At 33.3% G+C, this 25083-nt stretch overlaps 1 protein-coding gene across 1 annotated transcript; it reads left to right on the forward strand.

Moving 5' to 3' along the window:
• Positions 1-14363: 14363 nt before the first annotated feature.
• LOC115953211 (GATA transcription factor 7-like) lies at positions 14364-15993 on the forward strand. Its single transcript, XM_031070746.1, has 2 exons — positions 14364-14742; positions 15041-15993. The coding sequence occupies exons 1-2, from the start codon at positions 14617-14619 to the stop codon at positions 15779-15781; spliced, it is 867 nt and encodes a 288-aa protein (XP_030926606.1). The 5' UTR covers positions 14364-14616; the 3' UTR covers positions 15782-15993.
• The last annotated feature ends 9090 nt before the right edge of the window (positions 15994-25083 follow it).

Raw genomic sequence — 25083 nt, forward strand, 5'->3', positions numbered from 1 at the left:
TTAGTGAGCACATTGTAATCCATAATTAAGAAAATAATCAAATATTTCATATTGATTTGAGGATTCCTAACAGTTATTGTGATTTTCCTTATTATATTGCTTTCCTTTTGCTGCGCTTCTTTGCTATTCGATATATATATTTTTGCTTGCTAGTGTATACGTGTTGTAGGATCATTGCTCTGTGCACCACTTGGTTCGTAAACAACCCATTTAGCTGCGGTGAACCAAGCCCAGTTCCTTCAAACTACAACAAGAGGGCCCAGGGTCCTTGCTTAAGCTTGGGTTTGGACACTGTCAAAAAGTGACCCTCACAGCCTTCAAAGCCGAAACCAACCTTAGACAATCACCCTCAACCATCACATTATTTAGGCTCATTTCTTGCACAAATACAACTACTCTATAAGCAGCTAATGCTTCAGCCAACTCCATCGAATGAGGAAGAGGAATTCTCTGGGACAAAGCAGCAATAATCTCTCCATCTGAGTCTCATATCGCCACCCCAATGCCTGCACAGCCCGAACTTTCAAACAAAGTGGCATCAAAGTTCACCTTATATATACCCTCCGATGGGTGAGACTATTGCACAGATGCTGCAAAAACATTTGGACTTAAATCAGACAAGGAAGCTTCAAAAAATTCCTACACCAAAGCTCTAGCTCTATCCCTAATTTCCTTCAACGTCTAGGTTGGTTGATTTTTTCTCAAATGATTACGCCTCTGCCACAAACACAAGGAAATAGTGGAAAACGGAGCAATTTGAAAACCTAACCCAGTACGCATCACCTCCCCCAATAACTCCAGAAAATCCCGATGTTGCTTCCTGTTACCTGGCAAAACAAATGTCAGATTTCCATATGGCCTGAGCATGGTTGCACAACCATAGGCAATGAATCAACGATTCAGAATGCTCATCACACAAAGGGCAAGAAGCTTCAATAGGGACATGTTAATGACTGAGGTTCTATTTGGTAGGCAGAGAGTTGTGTGCAGCCTACCAAATAAAATGGCAAATTTTATTTGGAGTCTTAATTTTCCAAATCCCCTTCCACACCTTTCTCACCCCATCCATTGAGGAAGAACATGGATTTAATAATCTTGCAGTGGACTCCAACATTTGGTAAGCACTCCAAACTTTGTAATTCCCATCAGGAGTTAGAGGCCAAATTAATTGATCTTCCACACGCCTTTCACTCACCAAAATCTGTAGTATCGTCTTAGCCTCCCATGGCAGAAAAATATTCTCCACTAGACCGGGATCCTAAACCCTTATTTCCTCAAAAAACAGGTCCCTCACAAAAATAACATTAGTGGTATTCTGCAGAGAAACAACTCGACTATTTGAAAGGTTCGACAACCAACTATGCTCCTAGATTTTAATGGACTCTCCATCCCCCACTCTCCAAACAACACCTTGACTAATGACATCCCTTGCCTGTAGAATACTCTTCCAAGAAAAAGAACTCCTTGGATGAACCGAAGCCTCCATAATGCTTCCAATTGGAAAATATTTTGCATTGAAGACCTTATATAATAAAGAATCTTTGTGATGCCATAGGCACCAAACCTGTTTTGCAAGAAGAGCATTGTTGAAATTTTAAATGTCTCTAAATCCCATCCCACCCACCAATTTCGACGAACAAAGAGTGCTCCATTTAACCCAATGGATTTTTTTTTACGCCCTTTGCCCCCAACAAAACTTTCAAATCATTGCTTCAATTTCTTTACATAAACCAACAGGTAATTTAAACACACTCATTGAGTAGGTAGGAATAGATTGTACCACCACTTTTATTATGACTTCCTTACCAGCCTGAGATAGAAGCTTTTCTTTCCACCCTTGCATTTTTGCCCAAATCCTTTCCTTAATATGAGTAAAACAAGCTTTTTTCGCTCTACCAACAAAAGAAGGCAGCCTTAAATACTTTTCATAATGCTGAATGGCAGGAACATTCAAAGACAACTTCATATCCTCCATGGTTTGCGCATCAATATTCTTGCTAAAAAACAGAGTAGTTTTATGCTTATTTATCATTTGTCCCAAAGCTTCTTCATAAAAACCCAACAATTCTTTGATCTTCTCACACTCTAACAATGATGGCCAGCAAAACAATAGACAATCATTTGCAAAAAAGAGATGGGTGAGTTTTGGACCAGTCCTACAAATAGAAAAACCATGGATTTCCCCTCTCAAAGTTGCCCCTTGTAGTAAAGCATTTAAACCTTCAGCACAAAAGAAGAATAAATAAGGCGATAAGGGATCCCCTTGTCTCAAACCCCTAGAAGGCCTAAACAAACCCTTTGGCTCTCTATTAACCAGTATAGAATATGACACTGTCGTAATACACTCCATTAACAAAGCCACCCAATCGTCATGAAAACTTAATTTCAAAAGGATTTGTTCAAGAAAAGACCACTCCACCCTATCGTAGGCTTTGCTCATATCCAGCTTAAAAGCCATAAAACCCTGCTTGCCTGTACAATTATTCTTCATATGGTGCAGAGATTCAAAAGCAATTAGAATATTTTCCGTGATAAGCCTATTAGTGATGAAGACACTCTGAGTTTCAGATATAATAGAGTCAAGTAAAGGTTTGAGATGGTTTGCAATAACCTTACTAACAATCTTATATATCACATTACAAAGACTAGTAGGTCTAAAATTAGACACCCTTTCTGGATTTTAAACTTTAGGAATTAGAGTGATAAAAGTGTGATTAATAGATTTTAGGACGGATCTAGAATATAAACATGATAGGACAGCTTGAGAGATATCCATACCTACATCAGTCCAATAGGTCTGATAGAACAAAGGGGCCATCCCATCCGGTCTCGGGGCCTTCAAAGGTGCCATGTCCTTGAATGCACATTCCATCTCCTCCACTACGAATGGCTTAGCCAAGGCAATCCTCATATCTTCGATCACCACTGGCTGGATCCCCTCCAATATCCGCTCTAAATTACATGGATTGGAAGAAGTAAACAAATTTGCATAGAACTCTATCAACATACCCGAAATCACCTCCTCATTATCCTGCCAAGTTCCATTCTCATCTCGCAGCCCCTTTATAAAATTTCTTCGCTTCCGTTGAGTCGATACACCATGGAAAATTTTAGTATTTTTATCACCACTTTGTAACCACTGAACTCAAGACCTTTGCTGCCACATTTTTTCCTCTTGTTCACATAGTTTATTAAGCTCCTTTTTCAACCGGTTCACCTCCTCTACATCACCTGATTGGACCAAATCCACTTCTGCCCTCCACAACCGCTCCTTAAGTTTTTTAATTTTTTTCAGTACACTTCCAAAGTGGTCACGGTTCCATGTAGTTAACATCTTCTTGCAGTTTTTCAGTTTTTTCGTTACCACATGCATGGGAGTACCATCATGATTAACCGTCCAAGCTCTAGAAATAACTCCATTGCACTCCGGATTAGTTAAACACATGGCCTCAAACCGAAAAGGCTTCCGTCTCCACTGTTAGTGCTCCCCATTTGAGTCAAGGGACAAAAGAATCGGACAGTGGTCTGAAGTAAAACAATGCAAGTGTCTAATCCTTCCTGTAGGGAATCGAGCAAGCCATTCATAGTTAGCTACTACTCAATCCAACCTTTCCCATATCAACTCACTTAGACGACGCCCATGCCAGGTAAAATCCGAACCAGAAAATCCCAAGTCCACAAAACCACAGTGATCAAGGACATCCCTAAAGGCCTGCATAAGATTATGAGCTCGTGACACGCCCCTTTTTTATCTTCCACTTGTAAAAGCTCATTAAAATCTCCAAAACAACACCACGGGAGCTTTGGCTTTGAATTCAACATACGTAACATATTCCATCATTCATTATGAATATTCGTATCCGGCTCACTATAAAAACCTATCAATCTCCATGCATCCTCCGTGCCACCATTAATAATAACATCTATATGATAACTCGAGAAACTATCAACCCAAACAAAACTACTCTTTTTCCACATTAGTGCCAAACCCCCAACCCTATCTCCGTTAGTGACAGTGAACAACCCATCAAAATTCAACTTAATTTTAATACGTTCCATCTGCTCCTTAGTGGACCAAGTTTCTGACAAAAACATGATCCCAGGATCTTTTGCTTGGACAATATCCCCAAGCTTATCAACTGCACGGTGGTTCCCAAGCCCCCGGCAATTCCATGGTAACAGATTCATTGTTGTCAGCGGGACTGGGACCTAGCCTCCACTATTAAATCGTTAAAATCCACCCCTCCACAGCATCTTCATCCCAATCTAATTCGAACCATCAGTTTCAGAGGATAGTACCACATCTTCCCCAGCTTCTGGATTTTCATGTTTCACCACATCATTGAGCTGCTCACTACTCGCTGTTTCATTGTCATCGTCCTTCAATCCAGCCACCCTGACCACGGATTCCCGAGCCAAGTTCGGTGTCACAACCCTCATCCATGACCCAAACTGCTGCTCAGCATCCTTCAAAGCGTGTTTTCCCCTATCCCAAATAGGACATTATTTGTCCATATGCATAAGTTTACCACACCAGGGACATATGTTAGGTAATCTCTCATACTTGAAGCTCACCTAACTTTCCTACCCACTCCTAAAAGTTATCCTTTGCCCTTGACACAACAGCTTTGTCACATCGACTCCAACCCTTATGCATATGAAATTACTTCCTTCATACAACTCTTCCCCAGGTGTACATTCAATCATCATACCAACCTCAAAGACAATACTTTTCGCAGTACTCATTGGTATCTCGATAGGTAAGTTGTGTAATTGAATCCACATACTAGTAGTCTCAAATAGAAGCTTGCTTATATCAGAGTGTTTCTTTACTCTTTTCAATACCACAAGGTGTTTGTCAAAAGACCACGGCTCCCCTTTCAGAATTTGCTCCACATCCCCCTCATCTCAAAAGATAAACAAGACCATATGATTGCCCATGTCTCTGACTTCAAAACCTTTTCTTGTTCGCCATAGTAACTTCAGAGTTTTCGTAATCGCCTCCATATTCAGTACCCTTCCTGTGTAGAATCTTGCAACTAGGAAAAACACATGTTCATCTTCACTTTCCTCCATAATAAGCCTCCTTCCTTCTGATTCTGAAAAAGAGAACTTCTCCCACAAACTAGACAGAGCCTCCATCGCACTTACTGATGACGAAAAACTGTGAAAACAACACACTAGCCGCCTCACTCCAAGGAGTAGGCACGGTTTTCTCCTGGTGGCTAGGGTAACACAAGGTGTCGCCCTAGGTTAGAGAAACTTAGGTCCATTGTTAATTTTGTGTTAACTGACACACATTGTGCGTGACCCAATGGTTTGCCAACTAGACAAGTTATTTAGCAAGCATCTTTTCACGTGGAAGGCTAAGTAGTCGAAATTGTGGTTCTTCTTGGTCAACAACATTTTTTGATATTATCCACCCAAAGTGGTCAGATCAAATTTTGGTATGAACCCCAAACCGACTTAACTCAACTCGACCTATGGACATGCCTTGATATATACATCTTCTTTCTCATAGACTGCTACAATATTCTTAAAAAGAAAATATCTCATCATATATATATTTCTTTTACTCTCCTTTGCAAGTAAATCGGGAAGATTTTTTTTTTCTTTTACTTTTCTCTGTACATTTAGACACATTAAAGGATTTTTTTTTTTCTTTTTTTCTGGTTCCCTTCCCTCCCAAGTGCAACCAAACCAGGGTCAACTTATTACCATTCAAGTTCTCTTGTAAGTGAAAATTTTTAGTATTTACATATTTATTAAACTTTCCATTTTATTTTTTGCTTAAAAACCAATCTTCTTGCTTTTTGAAATGCAAAATTACTAATTAATTATGTGTATTTAGATGTTATTAAAATCTCTTTTTACAATTGATAATAGCTAAGCCACTTAATCAACACCACTCATAACAATTTTCATTTGGTGAAACATTTTAGGAGTTCAATTTGGCTGAATTTCTATTGGCTCAATATTTTGGACGCCTTCTTAAAAATGTAATAAAAAGTGCGAAAATCACTTATATCTTGGGAGTCTTTTTTTTCAATATGAGGCATCGGGTTTATAAATTGTTAAGGCATTGAGGGTGTTAGGCTAGGCCTTGGGCTGACATTGAATTAAACACATTATTAAAAGAGAGCAGGTCAAAGAAGGAATTACTTAGCATGGAAGTAATCATATCTAAGAGTGTGTATGATTCAAATTGGGTTGGGTTTGAAGTATTTTTCAACTTAACCCACCTTCTTTGAGTTGAGAAAATGCTAACCCAACCCAACCCATAGGAGTTAGGTCTTTGTGTTGGGACAATTTTGCAAGACCTAATAAAAAAACGAGTTTTCATTCAACTATTTAAGTCCATTATTCAATAGAAAACATTTACCTCCAAAATGATTTGGAAGAAAATCCCTTCAACCCATTACTGGGAAATTGATAAAATTATCCATGTATAATTTTAGTTATTTACTTATTTAATGAGTCATATAATTATCTAAATAATACATATGGATGCTTTTATGAAGGAATGGCAATGGGGCAGGGTTGGGCTAGATCATGGGTGCCCCATCCCTGTACTGTTTTCTCTTTAGGGTGATAGCGAGACTGGTCAGATTTCAGGCAAGTTGAAAATATTTTACCAATCCTGATGAGGTTGCTCTAACATTGATGAGATAAAGATGAAACATAAATACTAAGAGAAAAGTAGAAACAAGTGTTTTAAAGATAGTAATAGAACATGTATAAAAGAACATTGATGAGATAAAGATGAAACATAAAGGAAAAGAACTATCATGCGAGTACTAAGCAAAAAATATAAACAAGTGTGTTTAAAGATAGTGATAGAGCATGTATAAAAGAAATATATATAGTAGCACCCTAACCGCTCCCAAACTGACTTTATTTTTTAGGTCGATCATTTGGGATGGAGATGAGATTTTTTTTAGATTGACCATTTGGGATGGAGATGAGATATAAAGAGCATAGTTAATTGTTGAAGCTAGAACCCATGTCCTAAGACTTGTTGGCCTGGTATCTAGGCCACCCGAATGTTGGTTATATATATATATATATATATATATATATATACATACATACATTATATGTATAAATAAGTTAAATATATATTAAATAAAATATTTGTATAAACATTCGGTAAGGGGTGAGCAAAACCCGTCCTCACCTCGTCGCCTCTTTAAGGCAGGAAAATCCACATGGGGCTGATTGTTTGTGCCGTCAATATTATGAGTTACTATATAATTGGTTGAAGGAAATTCCTTCAAATTAGTTTAGGGGAAAATTTTGAATAAACAGTTAGACTTTAAACAATTGGATTTGCTATTTCATTTTGATAAAAACAAAGTCTTAAAATACCAAAATAAATCAAGCTGACTAATTTATACTAAGTGTAAGTTTGGATAGCGTTTACGCCCTGCGTTTGTGTGTTTTGTTGAAAAAATGTGAGTCACGTGACACTGTTCACGGATTTACAAAAGTCATTCATACACAAATTTTAATATAAATTTGAGTCCCACAACACTATTTACATATTTAAAAATTATTTTGTTACAGTGTTATTAGTTTTCAATAAATTTCAAAATAAATCAAGTTAATAACTTAATATATTATTAAAAAATCATATATCTTTTAAAATATTAATAGCGCGTGGTTAGATTCAAAATTCTACCAAACCCAACCTAGCTGAACCTATCAACGCACGAAAATACAAACCCGAGAAATCAGAGATTGTTCACCTTGGGTTAAATCAAAAGTGACGTTGGGTTAGATTGAAAATTCTACCAAACCCAACCGAGCCAAACCTATCAACACACAAAAATACAAACCCGAGATATCAGATTGTGTCTGAACGAGTTCTTCGGATTGGAGGCTTTGCACATTCATATAGGAACCTTCTTCTCTTTTTTTTTTTTTTCTTTACCTAATTATTATTCCCTTTTTTATTTTTTTGGTAAAACCCAAATTTATCAAGTCATGTATTACAATAATTGCATGTTATGAGTAGCCGTTGTTATGCGTAGTCTGTCCCCACTCCACTCCTCAGTTGCATCATTCAGCAAACTTCTTAACTAGCCCCAGAGGTCATAATTCAGTGCTCCTTTTCTTCGTTATCAGGGCACCACATTAAGTTACTTATATTGAATCAAATTTTGAATATATATATATATATATATATATATTCATCTTTGTATTGAATTTCTTTTAATATGTGACGATCTCTTGTTTAAACTAAACTATAGTAGGATTGATTACCATCTCTTTCTCTCTCCATTAGTTGAACTCGTGATCTCATCCTATACACTATTGTGGTAATTAAGAAGAAATGTCATTTAAGTAAGAGCTAATTGGCCAGTTGATCTCTTTCATTACTTGCATTGCTAACCATATTTTTTACCTGCCTCGGGGATGGATCTAAAATTTCTCTAATTAAGGCCTGGACCGAGCTAACCATGTCAAAAACTTTTAGATCAACCACCTACTATTACTATTAATATATATACGTGTATGTCTGTTTGTGGGCCAATCACATTCTAATAGGTGATACCAATGTTTATGGGTTCAATCTTGAAACTCTTATTACTACCAATAAAAATCTAATAATTTCAGCATTTTGAAATGTTATTTACTTATTTCATACTTTTTATCTAATTTATTTATTTCCTTAAATCAAATAAACCAATGAATACAAATTGTTTAAAACCATAAAATAATGAGGACAATTTTTCAAAGTCAAGGGACATGTCTGCCACTGCCATGCCAGCTATATATGTTAGAAATCTACCAAATTTGTATGTTCACACCATGACAAAAATACACAGGCGATTTCAATTGGTGTTCAAGCCTCAATGTCCAAGAGCTCACGTGATTTATCAAGGTGTCTGTTTTCATGTTTGAGATTTAAATTAGTTTGAATAAAATAACATGGTGGTGATTCAAAGTTTGAAGTTAATATATTTGAAGCAGTGGGGATGTCTATTGCCGGCTCCATTATTCGTACCCGGTAGGAACCCACTGGTTCCTAAAAATGATAGATGAGAATTATATGAAAATTTTTGGAAATTAAAAAGAATTTGACTTGATTTGAGATAGTCACATTTTAAAGAATTAGCAAGATAGAAATACATAAAAGATAAAATTGCACTAAACAACAATTTGGTTTATTCATTCAAATATTCAATGCATAATTGTGAATTACAATCATGTATTTATAAAAGACTAACCCTAATCTAATTGGTTCACATGGCTCAAGATAATTAGCTGACTAATCTCCCGTTTGCAATTACTAATATCACTTGTTTTTATAAGAAATACAAATATGCAAGATGTGATTAGTATGCTAAACTAATAACAAACTCATTCTTTCTTATTTAATTTTAACTCACTATTAACTAACTTCCCTAATCTAATTCAACCTTTAGGATCTCATCCATCTAAGCTATTTGGGGTTCCAAACAGTGCCCTTTTGATTAATAAATATAAAATATATAGCATTCAAAGTTCTAATTAGCTCACTTAATAAAGGTTTTTATCTTTGAAGTTCAAATATCACTTGTAATGAAAACTAGCTAATAGGTGTCGTAGTTTAATGGTAAGAGAAATCATCATGAAATGGATACCATAATTATATATAACATATGCTACTGACTAGTTAGGATTTGTGACAGCGCTGGTAATAGACCATGGCCCCTTGTATTTTTGAAAAATTAAAGTCTTAGTATATATGAAGAAATAATTTTGAAGTTTTGGTTAAAAAAATATAATACTTGGCCCCTTCTAAAATTGAAATATTGTCCCAAAAGACTCAAAAATTAAAATAGTCATTGAACCCATATTTGTAGCCAGTGGTCTCTTCCAAAAAAAAATTCCCTTTTACTAACAAAAGAATCCCTTAAAAAAAATGATTTAAAAAAAAAAAAAAAGTGGTTTTTGGCATGATACTTTAATTGTTTGCATATTTGAGATAAAAAAAATATTTAAAGTTTGGAATTTTGATATATGGATGGTATTGTACAGTCTAGGTTCACTTAATAAATTGTTTTTTGTATCAAAAAAAAAAAAATTGTTTAGGTGTTTTTTTAATTTTTTGGTCATTAACAAGATGGTTTTACAATTGAGCACCATTATTGACTAGTATTTTCTATGATGCAATAAATGCTCAATTTCATTAATTAAATTATCGGTTTAGTGAACATATAGTGGAGTTACTTAGCTCAACTTTGGGTCCTCAAAAAATACATGAGTTGCTTTTAGAATTAATGGTTTTTTTAATTTAATGGTTACAATGGGGAAGAGAGGATTTGAATCATTGATGTCTTGAAAACACTAGAAGATACCAATCAATTGAGTTATAAGACTCTTGGCAAATTGATGATTTTTTGTTAGTTAGTAAGCAAGTTTTATCCACATCAATTCATAAATCATGAAAAACTATTGTTGTAAATGAAATTTCACCATTATGAGGATTATGAGCATGTTTGGATCCAACTTATTCACGGCTGCGTTTTCTACTCTGCGTTTTTGTTCTTTTTTTTTTTTTTTTGGTTTTCACTCGTTTTTGGAGTATTGCGGTTACTGTTCATTGAACAGTAACCGCAAATGTTGACTTTCTGCAGTGAACAGTGCACATGTGCACTGTTTACGGACCCACAAATTTCATTTTTTATCAATTTTTTCATTAAAAATGGGTCCCACAGCACTATTCACACATTTAAAAATTATTTTGCTACAGTGTTTTCAGTTTTCTGTTTTCAGTTTCAGCAAAATAAGTTCTATCCAAACACACACTATGTAGTTTGACATTTGGATTTCAAAATAATTTAAATACTTTTTAATTGTGTCAATGAATAATAAGGAATAGAAAACTAGTACCCTGCCAATTTTTTTTTGTAGAATAGTTGTACTTATACTTAATCTTCTAATTTTTACTACAATTATGGAATGCGTATTTTAATCACGAATATTGTTAAAAGACTCAAAACTAGTCTTTTCTAACAAAATGGAGATGATATTTTAAGAAACTCTTTGATTTTCTTTATTAATAGGGTAATAGATGATTTCAGGATTTAAAAATATGTTGAGTTTCATTTTGATATATCGATTTAAAATGTATTAGCAAACTGGTATTTTGTATTACTAAATAAAAACTAACTTTATTTTCATTTATGAATTAAGTTTGGAATTTTACTATATTTCATATTATTAAATGATCAAAATTTTGTTAGTCATGTTTTGGCGCCAAAAATGAAATCTTTATTTCGTCCCTGGTTAGGATTCTCTCTAGTCAAAACCAAGTAATGGTGCTCCACAGGATCAAACCAATTTCAAAACTGCTCTATTTAATACCATTCATTTTCAAATAAATACCCATCCAACAAATGACCCACCAACGCTTCACCATGCACATCTTGGCCGTTGAACCCACAATGTTTCTGATTTTGCACATTTATTGGAATTAGTCAGAAGTTGAAATTATTAATATGATATACTAGGAGTTTGCTTAATTGGGTTAGGTTGCAAACTTATATTATTTTTTGAAGAAAAGTCTGTTTTACAATAGCAGGCAATTTATCTATGAATTGAATCCTTAAAAAGTGGACCAGCTTTTTATTTTTAAATTAATGAGCACATTGATTGAAACCAAATTTGTTTGACTGAATGAATCATTGGATATGTGAAATATCAAATATCCAATTAATAAATGAGATTACCCAAAAGAAAATCTAATAGTATTTGTCAGCAACTAATTCGTATTAAAACGTAGTGATATAGGTTTCATTAAATAGCAATTATCAGCACGATATCACTAGAATGATGCTATTCCTTAACCCTTATTAGAGCATTAGCATTGGAAAATTTCAATGCTACTCTATTTTACAATTCTAAAAACTACTTTATCATTTATACCATACTATTTTACAATACCATCACATCCCAAACTTCTATTTTCCTCTTTTACTCATTAAAATAATATATCTACCTAATAAAATAATATATCTCAAAATTATATATTTTCTCTCCATTTCACTCGTCTCTCTCATTTTCAGCCCTCTTCCATCTCATTTTCAGCTCTCTTTCGTCGGAGCCTTCATTTCCAGCGAGGTGGTGAAATAGTCCAACAATAACCCATCAACTCAAACACCCAAAACTTCATAGATCAACCAAAAACGCATCAATCAACAAAACCCACAAACAAAAAATCCTAAATTTCACAACTCCGCTTCAATAAAACCCAAAACTTCATTCGCTCCATGACGAGCTCGTACTCGCACTGCTCCAGTCGTGGATCGTGGGTCGTGGATCGTGAATTCGTGATATGGGTTTCGCTGTGCTCGATAGTTGTGATCCGGTGGGTTTCGCCATGCTCCATGTTTGTGATCCGTGGATTGCGAATTCGTGATATGGTGTCGCTGTGTTGGTTTCGCCGTGCTCGATGGCGTGATATGGTGTTGGGTTGGCTGTGCTCTGTGGTGCTGGGTTGCAGGTGGCTGTTTCGGTTTTTGGGTTGGCTTCATATGGTGCTGGGTGGCTATTTTGCCGTGGTGCTGGTGGTTATTTCGGTTTTTGGGTTAGCGTGATATGGTGCTGGGTGGCTGTTTCGCCGTGGTGTTGGTTTTTGGGTTCAGCAAGGGAGAGACAGAGATGAGAGACAGAGATGAGAGATGAGAGACAAAGGAGAAAAAGACAGATAAAATATTATTATTTTTTTACAATACTTGCTATAGTGCAATTCTATGTTTAGAATTGCACTGTAGCAGTATTACAAAAAATTTTGCAATACTGCTGTTTAGCATTCTCCAATGCAGATGGTTTTGGTACTTAAAATTTTAAATTTCCCTTAGATTTGGCATTAGCATTCTCCAATGCTAATGCTCTAAGCTAGTAGCCTCCTAGTACTAAAATATAATACATATTCCCCCTCAGGTTTACTTGGACCAAACCAATTAAAGCTCAACTTGGTCAAGCTTAATGAACCCACCCATTGACACTACACAGAAGAATATGGTTACTACCCGCATCCCTTTTCTTTTCTGCTCTTCAAACCCAGCTCCACCACCACCAACGGCAAACCAAGCTCCACCACCACCAACAGCAAACCCAGAAATCCACAACCACAACCACCACCACCAACAGCCCTCAACACAACCACAACCTCCACCAAGAAATCCGAATGAATCAAAAATCCAAACCCACCAACGGCCCTCAACTAGTGACTTCGATTATAGAGCTCAAGCCACTCTCACAAGACAGATCTCTAGTCTTGGCTCAATCTGATTCGCTGGTGAAGCTTCCGATCTTTGTCGTTGATCGGAGACCTAAATCACGAGCTTGGATTAGAATCCTTAGATCGGAGATGAACCGATCTGGGCTGAGCTTGATGGTGACGACTTGTGGTTGCTCGTGGCGTGGTGGTGGCGGTGACTTGTGGAGGAGTAATGAAGGGTCAGTGAGAGGAGAGAGCTCTGGATAAAAGAAAAAAAAAAAAAATGAAGAAGGAGAAGAGATAGAGAAGAACGGGGAGAGAGACGTTACTTGATGGGACAAGTCATACAATTGGTTCCCATTCTTTGCTTAATTTTACAAAAATGCCACTGAGTTATGTATCTTAGAAACTGAAAACACCGGATTCTTGTTTTGTGTTTCCATCACTCTAACTCAAAATTTGTGAGTTTTGAGTGATGGAAACACAATGTGAAAATCAAGTCAAACAAAAAAATTTGTGTGGGTCTCACATTTTTTGATAACTTAGTTATGAGTTTTGAATCATATCACTCAAAATACCTCTAAACCAAACATGCCCTAAATGTTTCTTTGGATTAGCTGTTTGAATATGAAAAAAAATTATATGGTGAGTCTACTCCATACAATATCACACTCACGTTGTGTAAGTCCCACATTAAGTAAATGTGATATTTTATGAAGCGAAAATATAGTATACTTTTTACCCTGTCTGGATATGCATGTTTTAAGAGAATAATAATTATAAAATTTGTTTTTTGAGAATATGATTTTTAAAAGAGAGGCGATATGTCCACAATATTTTTACAACAAATTCTAAGTGACAGGTTGTTACTTATTGTTATTATTGGGACAAAAAAATAATCTTAATGTTAAGTTCAAATTTAAACTAATTACAACTAATCACTTAAAAAAATTTGCAAAACAAAATGGGCGTTTTTATTTAAAATTGAAATGGCTCATTTTCTCCCCCAAAATGACAATATCAAAAAAAAAAAAAAAAAAAAAAAAAAAAAAAAAAAGGCAAGGTTAAAGAAAAGGTCATATATATATATATATATATATATATATATATATATATAATATGAGGTCTTAGATTCTGGGTGTGGCAGGGGCCAGGGAGAGATGGGGATGTGGGCTTTGGCTTTCTCTCTTTGATTGATGAGAGAGTAAACTTGATTTTCTTTAGCTTTATCTGCCGACAGAAAACGAGGCCATAAAGGGTGCACTCAGACTCAGACAGCTTATAGCAAGACTAAACACTTTTCTTCACTTCTCTTTATTGTCTCTTACACTCTTTACTCTTTACTCTTTACTCTTTTGGTGGGTTCAAAGTTCAAACATACTACAATTATTTGCTTTGTGGCCATGGATTTTTGCCGGAATGTATCAGTTTCCGGTGAATACCAGCAAGAGCAGGTCCTTTCCCCTCCTTGCTCCAAGCTTGGTGACCTCTCTACTAGTCTTGACGACCTCTTCTCTGCTCAGAACACGGTTAGTCTCTCTTTCTCTCTCTCTGAGCAAAGTCCTAGTGGTGCAGCTCTCCAAATTTCTTTTGTTTGTTTCTACTTTTTAAATGTTCTACTACTTGGGTATTTCTTCTGCCTCTTTATACTTGCTTATTTCCATCTGATAGGTTTTCCTTTTTTCTGTTCCTTCTTGTGCTTTTCTGCTTCTATGTGTGTTACTTCACCGCTAAATATTTTCATACCCATGTCACATTTCACCAACATCTAGCATATCTCACATGGGTCTTACTAATTTTGGGCTTTATGTGACTAAAATTTTGCAGGAAGTGGATGTTAGCTTAGAATGGCTGTCAGTATTTGTGGAAGACTGTCTATCTAGCACAGGAAACTGCCTCCCAACACCCACTGATGTTCCAACCACACATACAAATACAAGTTCAAAATCCTCAAAACCCCATCAAAAACTCCAACAGAACGCAACTTCCCTACAAAATTTTGTTGTGCCAGGCAAGGCCAGAAGCAAAAGGAAAAGAGCCACAACACCCAAAACCATTAAGCCTTCAAGCATTTGGTCACACCACCCAAACCCACAACACCAGACCCTCATCAACATGGCTAGCTCAGACCCTCCCTTACTCCAACAGGCCTATTGGTTGGCTGACAGTGAACTTATTTTACCCAAAAAGGAGAAAAGCAACATACTAATTAGACAAGGTGAGCAAGAAGAAACAAGAAAAGAGGAAGGAGAGGAGGAGGAAGAGAAGGGGATGATGAACAAGGACAGGTTAGGGACCTTGGAGGGTAGCATTGAGCAGCATCAAATGCCAAGGAGGTGCACCCATTGCTTAGCACAAAGGACCCCACAGTGGAGGGCTGGACCATTGGGTCCAAAGACTCTATGCAATGCATGTGGGGTAAGGTACAAGTCTGGTAGGTTGCTGCCAGAGTATAGGCCAGCAAAGAGTCCTACTTTTGTGAGCTATTTGCATTCCAACTCTCACAAGAAAGTCATGGAGATGAGAATGGCTCTTCCATCTTCCATTCCTAGTGCTAGTGGCCAGTGACTTCTATTTTCCCCATGTACATCAATGTTTAGGCAGAATCGAAGATTTGGAGAACTTAAAAACTGTTAGTGTAGTAACACTTTATTTGTTGGCTTAATTAGCTTTACTATAGTAGACCCGTGGGTTCCCTTGAAATTTAATTTCATATGGTCTCATTTTTTTCGCCCAATACATCTATGAAGTAGATTTTTAGGATGTTTCTACTTTCTTCACATGATTATTGCCCTGTCCTCACATGTTCGTCACTTTTTTTTTTTTTTTTTTCTTACTTTTATCTATGATCAATTGGAATCCCAAGGCAAATTTGAGTAAGGTCATTGCACAACTTTTGAAAATAAGTAAATAAATTATTAAATATATATATAAAAGCAGCAACCTTGTGGTTGTGAGAATACATGAAGTCTTGTCCTGTAACGCTCTAATTTTGCCTTTAGTCTTTATTTATTTATTTATTTTTACCTTTTTTCATTAAGTTTTTATTTTATTATTACCCAAAAATTCACATTAGCTTATTTTTATCATTATCTTATTAATCTCTCATTAATTGCCTAGGCTTATAACACATCTTTCTCTCATCTTCGTATCTTTTAACATACCCACCATTTTACCACTGCGCACCCTTAGTGCGGTGATCACTCTACAAGTATAAATGCATGTGGGATGTGGGGGGCAAGGACCGGGGTTCAAGTTTTCATGAGGGAGCTTCACACACACATACACTTAGATTAGATTATAGTAAAAATTCTATATTGTATCAAAAAAACATACCCACCATTTTAGTATTGAAAGCAAAAGCAAAAGCAAAAAAAAAAAAAAAAATTATGAATAATAGTAATAACTAGCAAGATAAGACCTTGAGGAGAGACATATTGTGGAATGTAAAATGAAATGCAATGTTTCACTATTACCAAAATAAAAGGCTTGAGATCGACAAAACATTTAAGAGAGAGAGAGAGAGAGAGAGGAATATGAGGATCGACACTTCCATCATACTGGCCTCCCACTACCATTAAGCCACCAAAATCCCTGCAGGTAATTTATTTTCTTTTTTCGTTTTAAATTAGAAGCTTAAATATGATTTAGGTTTGAATAATTTTTGTTTTGGATATATGTAAATAGAGAGAATATTTGGTGCGCAGTATAAAATTATATTCTACCATAGTTTTAAATCATCTATAAGACATATTCATACGCACTTGCTCGCATTATATCTTAATATTACACTATTGATGAATGGAAGATGATGAGAGAGTTAGACATACTTTCATTTCATGGTATAAAATTTGTGAACACAAAACAAATTAGTTGATTTTAATGATCCTATTATTCTTTTGTATTTATTTTTGGTTTCATGATTTTAAAAAGATAATAATCTTACCTTAAGAAGGCTACAAATGTTCAGTAATGCTAATAAACTAATTTTTAATATCTCAAAATGTAAATGTTTCTTTTCTCTAATTTAGTTTAACTTTTCTTTATAATGTATGTATAACATTTTTCAAAACCGTCTTAAATAAAATATAACAAAATTGTTCGTGTATTGAACGGACAACTTACTAATTACTACCAATTGATATGAACTACATAGATTTTTTTTTTTTTTTTTATAGAAAATTTATAGGAACAAAAATTTGATAACTTTTCACACCTATTGATGTAACAGATTGATAGTGGTAAGTAAAATAATGATGTTAATAGTGGACTTAGATAAGAACTACTAAAAGTTTACCAATTTAACTATTGCAAAAATTGTTGTGAATTTTTTTGTGTATTACTTTTTTTTAATATATATATATAGAAGTGCTACATTCACAATATTTTTCACAACAAATCATAGGTGTTAAGTTGTTACAAGTTCTAATTTGAATCCACTATTGAAATTATTTTTTTGTTATCAATAACTGCCTGTAACAACCTGGTACTTTGGATTTGTTGTAAAAGTGTTGTGAAAGATGTTGTGGATGTAGCATTTCTCTTGCATTCACCTTTTTGGCTTTTCTTCTATATGTAATGTAAGCGGTGTTTTAACTGTTAAATAGAGGTATGTAGTCGATTAACCAATTTGAGAAATGCTAATCGAATTAATGTTTGATTTAATGAAGTTGGAATATCATATTCGAATTGTGTTGATCTTAATTATTTATAACTAGTATGTAAACCAGTGCTTGTGCATGTGAATGATAAATTGTAATGGTACTATTGATATTAGCTTGGGTTATAAAATATATAGGATATTAGTTCAATCAGGACATTTGAACGTACTAAAATAGTTTTTACTTGCAATTTTCATGATATTGGTTATGCCAAGTTTCTTATTACATTGCATTATGTATATAATTTTGAAAATCACTATTAGATACTACATATACAATATCAATTCACTATCACTATCCATGAAATTCTACTAAATACAACACAAAATAAAAGAATAAATTGGTCTAATAGTATCTCCTAAATTAAATGAGGATAGGTGCATTGGTTCGTTCAACTAAATTACAATTTATTACTTTCAAGATCCTAGCATGCAAAATTTTTGAATATAAATAGTATAAAAAAATATGCTCATTAGTGAAAAAATAACAGCAAAAATCTAAACAATTTGATTTGTATGAAAAGCTAACAAAAGCAAAATCTAATTTTGATTCTAATTGAATTTTCTCTAAACATTATATATATATATATATATATACATAGTCATGGTATATTACATAAATGCTTATAAATTTGAATTATTTTTAGTTACACAAAAAGTGCTCATAAATATAAAATCATTCGAACTCTCTCTTCCTCTAATTTTTTTTTTTTATTTATTTTTTTATATAGAGCTAGATATATGATTAGGTTTTTTATGGTTTATTTATATTGAACTCCTCATTTTTTACATTGAATTAACTTACTTGGCACAAAAATTTTAAAAACTTAGATTAGATGAGACACATAGTACAAAATTAAACTCTAATTAAATTCCATTTTTTAAACTAAATTAATTAACGTGGCATAAAAATTTGAAAACTTACACTAGATGGGACGTGTAGTGCGAAATTAGACTCTGATTAAATTTAAATTTGAAATCTAATTGGATTTTCTCTCAGTTTTGGCTATTAATATATACTAGCTTGTAATCCCATGTTTATGCATAGATATACTTAAAAGATACACATTAAGATGCATAGTATAATTTTTACATATATAATTTAAATATTATTGATAGTCATTCCTATATTTATATATATTTTAAAAAGTTTTGTAAGATGTTATTAGGTAGAAAATGTAAATTGTCCATTTTTATAATATTTTAATGTTTATTAATTCTAAACTCTTTGGTTTTTGTACACAATAATTTACTTGAATGGATATTTATGATATAGTCTCACATTTAATTCCAAAACTAAGAAATAAAACTCTCTCTATAAATAAATAATTTAGGACACATGGCGCAAAATTGGACTTCAATTGTAGAATCTAATTAGATTTTCTCTAAGCTTTACCTATTAATATATATATATATATATATATATATATATATAGATGACTTATAAATTTGAATTGTTTTTAGTTATACAAAAAAAAAAAAAAGGCTCATAAATATAAAATCATTCAAACTCTCTCTTCCTCTAATTTTATATATAGTGTTAGATATATGATTTTTTTTTTTAATGATTTATATATATTGGACTCTTCGTTTTCTATATTAAATTAACTCATTTGACACAAAAATTGAAAAACTTTGATTAAATGGGACGTCCTGTAAAATTAAACTCTAATTGAAATCCAATTTTTATACTGAATCAACTAACTTGGTACAAAAATTTAAAAATTTTGATTAGATGGAACATGTGGCACAAAATTAAACTCTACTTGAATTTTAATTTGAAATCTAGCTAGATTTTCTCTTAGTTTTGCCTATTAATATATATATAGACTAGTATGCAACTCATGTAAATGCATGGATGCATTTAAATTAACTCAATTTTTATTATAAAAATATAAATAATTAGACAATTTTTTTTTTAAAAAAAAATAGCATGTAACACATGCATATGTATAGACACATTTAAAATTAAACACAATTTTTATCATAAAAATATAAATAATTAGTAAAAAAAAAAAAATTTAAAGTAAACATAATTAGTCACATATTAAAATTCTTACTTAAATTTAATACTACTTGTAGGGGCCTTGGGCCCCGAGGCCCGTCATTTGGGTATATGATGGGCCTGAAGCCCAAGCTGAGGACTAAAGGCATCCAAGAAGGGGTAATCGCTGTCAAAAGGGCCCATGTTGACAAAAGGAGGAGTCAGTGGGAATCATAACTACCCTGGGAGTTGTGCCGAGGATGAGAGCCTCCTCGGCTAACCAAGGCCGAGGTCAGTAAAAGTGGCTTGTCGTCCAGAAAAATGTCATAGAAACACCTGATTGATATGGATAAGCATTACGAGAACTCAGGACAGGGAGATGTCTTAAAATATCTAAAGAGAAAGCTGCTACCTCTGCATTAGTTAAATTTTTTTTTTTTTAAGGTAAACGTAATTAGTCACATATTAAAATTCTTACTTAAATTTAATACTACTTGTAGGGGCCTTAGGCCCCGAGGCTCGTCATTTGGGTATATGAGGGGCCTAAAACCCAAGCCGAGGACTAAAGGCATCCGAGAAGGGGTAATCGCTATCAAAAGGGTCTATGTTGACAAAAGGAGGAGTCAATGCAAATCATAACTACCTTGGGAGTTGTGCCGAGGATGAGAGCCTCCTTGGCTAACCAAGGCCGAGGTCAGTAAAAGTGGCTTGTCGTCCAGAAAAATGTCATAGAAACACCCGATTGATATGGATAAGCATTACGAGAACTCAGGACAGGGAGATGTCCTAAAATATCTAAAGAGAAAGCTGCTATCTCTGCATTAAATGCACTGCAACTAACTCCCTGGTTGCATTAATGTAGAAGTGATACATGAACAGTGTATTTCAGCCTTACAGCTACTACATAAGGACTTATGGGGAGTGCTGATGGGACAAGTATCCACACCGACCATCTGGCAAGCACGTGGGGGGTGGATATGAAAAGGAAAGGTAATATAAAAGATGAAAGGGGCCATAAGATAGGGGGATTGAAAAATCCAGGAAAGAAATACTGTAGCAGTCTACAATCAAATTTGTAACGTTACCTAAGAACTTTATATAAGAACCAGTGTCCTTGGATTTCGACAAGGACATTTTTTTTTTCAGTTTACAGTTGTGTATTTTCATTCTTTTGTCATCAAACCTATCTAACTCATTGTTCGATTAACTAAAACCCAGTTTTCTAACCCATTCTTTACAAATTGATTGTTTTGGGCTTTTTAGGCCTAAGTCCATCCACGTGTTGGGTTAGGAATTCAAATCTAGTCCTTACACTACTTATGATTTTTTTTTTTTTCTAATTTTTAATAAGATAAAATGTGTGGTAATCTTTGTTGTGTGATAATTTTTGTTGACTATATATGATTGGTTTTTTATTATTATTTAATTTTATAGTTTATTAATATTAGTTTTTTAGTATTTTGCACTCATTAACTAACTTAGCACAAAGATTAAAAAACTTATATGAACACATGGCACAAACTTAAGTGGATGATTATGATGTAATCTCCATATAAATTTAAACACATGATGCAAAATTGGATTTTAATTTCAAATTTGAATAGAACTTTCTCTAAGTTTTACCTATTAATATATATATATATATATATATATTTATATGAGTTTAAATAATTGAACGAAAGTATATATTTTTATTAAACCTAACAAAATAAGTCTAACTCCACGACTTAATCCTTACGAGTTGAGTTGGGTTTTAGAACTACTATGTGTTAGGATTGGGCTGGAGATTTCTCAACCTGGTGAATGGTCCCAAATCCAAGCCTTACACGCTGCCAATTAAAAATGGTGAATTGCAGATCTTAGTAATTTTTTTAAGTTTAAAGAATTGGCCTAAATTAATAAACAGTTAAAAACTACATGCACACTTAAAAGGCATTTGTGTCTTTTCCTAATTCTCATTTCCTCTGTGTAATTTAACCAATTTAAGTGGGAATAAGATCCTCTTCATTTCAATACCTCTCAATTTCGCCAATTTCAAAATTAAAATTTTATTGTATAGGTATAACAACATACAGAATATCAGATCATTTAATATATTAATGATGTAAATATCCGTACAGCTTTATATTTATAGAATTTAAAGGTTTTATAAAATTCAATTTGAGTTGTAAAATTGATCCAATTCCAATAGGTGAAGATGCTTTTCCATTTAAGTGATGTTTTAATTAAAGACTTAAAAAAAGAAGTGCAATTCCTGGCAGCTTTTAGAATTATAGAGAAACTAACCTACAAAAAGCTAGCGCGAAATATTTTCATCATTTATATTTTATTATGGTTATGTTTTTTTTTTTTTTAAATTTTATTTTTTAAGACAAAGTTTGGCTACAAATTTGATTGTAACTTAAAACTACAATTCTCATTAAAATAATTAACATGATTGTATAAATCTAAACATTAGATTACAAGTTCTTTATGTTTTTTAACATACATGTCAAGTTTTATGTTAATCGGATGTAATTTATTATTCGATCTATAAACTTATTTCTTATACATAATTTTAGACTACAAAAACTTGAAATTTAAATATTTGGTTGATGACATAGATATTAATCTTTGATTTTCTTGAAAGTTTGTAAGTATGAAGGATATAAGAAGAAAATATAATTCAATGGTGAATTTGTCAAAACTCAAATCCAATAAAAAGATATTAAGTGTAATTGTATCCTTAAGTTACAATTAAGTTTGTAGCCAAAGATATTAATATTTAATTTTCTTGAAAGTTCGTAAGCAAGATATAAGAAGAAAATGTAATTCAATGGTGAATTTGTCAAAATTCAAATCCAATAAAAAAATATTAAGTGTAATTGTATCTTTAAGTTACAACTATGTTTGTAGCCAAAATTTGTCATTTTAATAATTGGCACTGCGCCCCCGTAGGAGATAAGATAATTGATGCCAAAGAAGAGTATGCACATGACTTATCCATGCTTTACCAATTGATGTCATTCTCATGTAAATGGGAAACATGCTTAAAAAAAAAAAAATAAATAAATAAATAAATTGCCCATTCTTATTCGGTACTGTACTATAGTCTGTATCCTCTTGTTTTTATAATAAAAGTAAGGTCTTTTTTTGTCTCTATAATTTGAGTGAGTTTTTATTTTGGCCTCTACTTGTTTGGAGCACTTATTTTAATTCCTATATCTTTCAAATTGTTCTCAATATGTGATCTCAATAACGAAAATTACATACGTGGCATAAAGATTACACCATTGGCACATTAGAAACTGAGATGGTTATTAAAATAAGAACAAAGTTTAGCTACAAAATTTGTTATAGTTTAAGATTATAACTTTACTCAATAAAATAGATATTATTATCTATTTTGAAAATTTAACTATTGAATTATATGTTCTTTATGCTCTCAATACATATGTCAAATTTTGTGTCAATCGGATATTATTTGCTATATGATTTACAAACTTGTATTTTATGTATAATTCTAAACTAGAAAAACTTGCAATTTAAATAATTTATTGATGACATATCTATTGATCTTTAACTTTCTAGAAATTTTACAAGTAGGGAGGATATAAGAAGAAAATGTAATCTAACGATGGATTTGTCAAAATTTATCTCCAATAAAAAGATATTGAGTAAGGTTGTAACCCAAAGGTACAACCAATTTTTTAGCTAAACGTTGTCCTTAAAATAATAATAATAAATTTTAATTAAACATTAAAAAAAATGGATACATTAGCATCCACATATGCTTTTGAATTTTTTTTTTTTTTTTTAACTATCAATTTTAATTGAATAAGAAAAGAAAAATAATTTGAAAAATGCAGGGACCAAAATAGGGGCTCCAAAAATATAGGGACCAAAATGGGAACTTGCAAAAAATGTAGGGACCAAAATTGTATTTTTGCCTAAAAGTAATATTGTTCCTCTTCCTTTTCATAGATTTTAGGTTAAATTGTAATTTTGCACCCTTAAAATTTGAGGCAGTTTTGAAAATTCAATTCTTGATTTTATAATAAAGAAGTGTTTTCTCTTCTTTCTAATGGATTTCAAATCTTCCTTGTGGATTCAAGAGACCCTTATGGATGTAAGGGTTTCATTAAGCTAAAACAATATCTAACCCACTATCACGATTTCCATTATGTTTCAATTTGGTGTCAAAGTTTGTTAGTATCTTGATATGCCAAATGGTGATAGTGAAAGCAACAACCCTATTGACGGTGATAGTAGGGTGCAAGTCATTTTTGTGGGTTGGGGGGGGGGGGGGGATTCAAGCTAATGGTGAGAAGATGACTCACAAACACCATGAGATTCTAGACATGCTCATCAAGTTATGTTTGAATTGCATTAAAAATGGGGCTAACTATCATGAATATATAACTCACAATCAACTTATTGGTAAGCACAATTCCTTTCATGTTATTCATAAGGATTATAGATTTTATGAAAGAATTGCAAAATTTAATAGATGTTTTTACAAGGAATATTTTCTTGATTGGATGCTTGATCTAGAGGATTTCTTTTTTATATGAATATTCCTAAGGAAATAAATTTTAAATTTACTTCATGTAAGCTTAGTCACAAGGTAAAGATAAAATTTGTTCATGACCAAAGACGGAAAAAAAATGCTTGCAATTGATTTTTTTTTTTCTTCCCTACGGATTTTGTTATGATTTTGTCATATACAACGCAAGATTATTGGTCAAAAATTTCATACTCAAGGAATTATATTGATGAACTTTACATTCAAGCATCAAGAAAAGATATAATGTTGAAAACCAACAGTACAAAGCCAAGGTTTGAAGAAAATATTAAAAAGCTCAAGTCTTACAACACGCTGATGAATTAAAACTTGAACATTTTTTTTTCTCCTCTCTGTAGGAGTCTTTCCTCTCATCTAGGGTGAGCTTATTTCTTCTACTTTAGGGTAGGGGCTGTTTTCCTCCATCATAACTTGAGTGGTGAGGGGAAGATTTTGCTTCCACTGAGATCCTTGCTTCCTAAAATTGGTGAACATGAGCTCTTTTACGAATTTACCAAACATACACAATGGGTATACTTCTTCAGTCCGTCAATGGATTCTGATTTTATGGAAAGGCTCCAAAGTATCCACTTGACAAAAGAGGAGGGTGAAGTTATAAAGGTTCAATCAGAGAATTGTGCTAAGATTTTAGAGGAGTGTTCTTTAAGCCTAATGTGTCGTTT

Source organism: Quercus lobata, chromosome 7, assembly GCF_001633185.2.
Source record: "Quercus lobata isolate SW786 chromosome 7, ValleyOak3.0 Primary Assembly, whole genome shotgun sequence".
Classification (NCBI taxonomy): domain Eukaryota; kingdom Viridiplantae; phylum Streptophyta; class Magnoliopsida; order Fagales; family Fagaceae; genus Quercus; species Quercus lobata.

Excerpts from the sequence above, each read along its gene's own strand:
- LOC115953211 (XM_031070746.1), top strand. The coding sequence starts at position 14,617 with ATGGATTTTTGCCGGAATGTATCAGTTTCCGGTGAATACCAGCAAGAG. Across the intron at positions 14,743-15,040 it reads TCTTCTCTGCTCAGAACACG|GAAGTGGATGTTAGCTTAGA; the intron begins GTTAGTCTCTCT and ends AAAATTTTGCAG.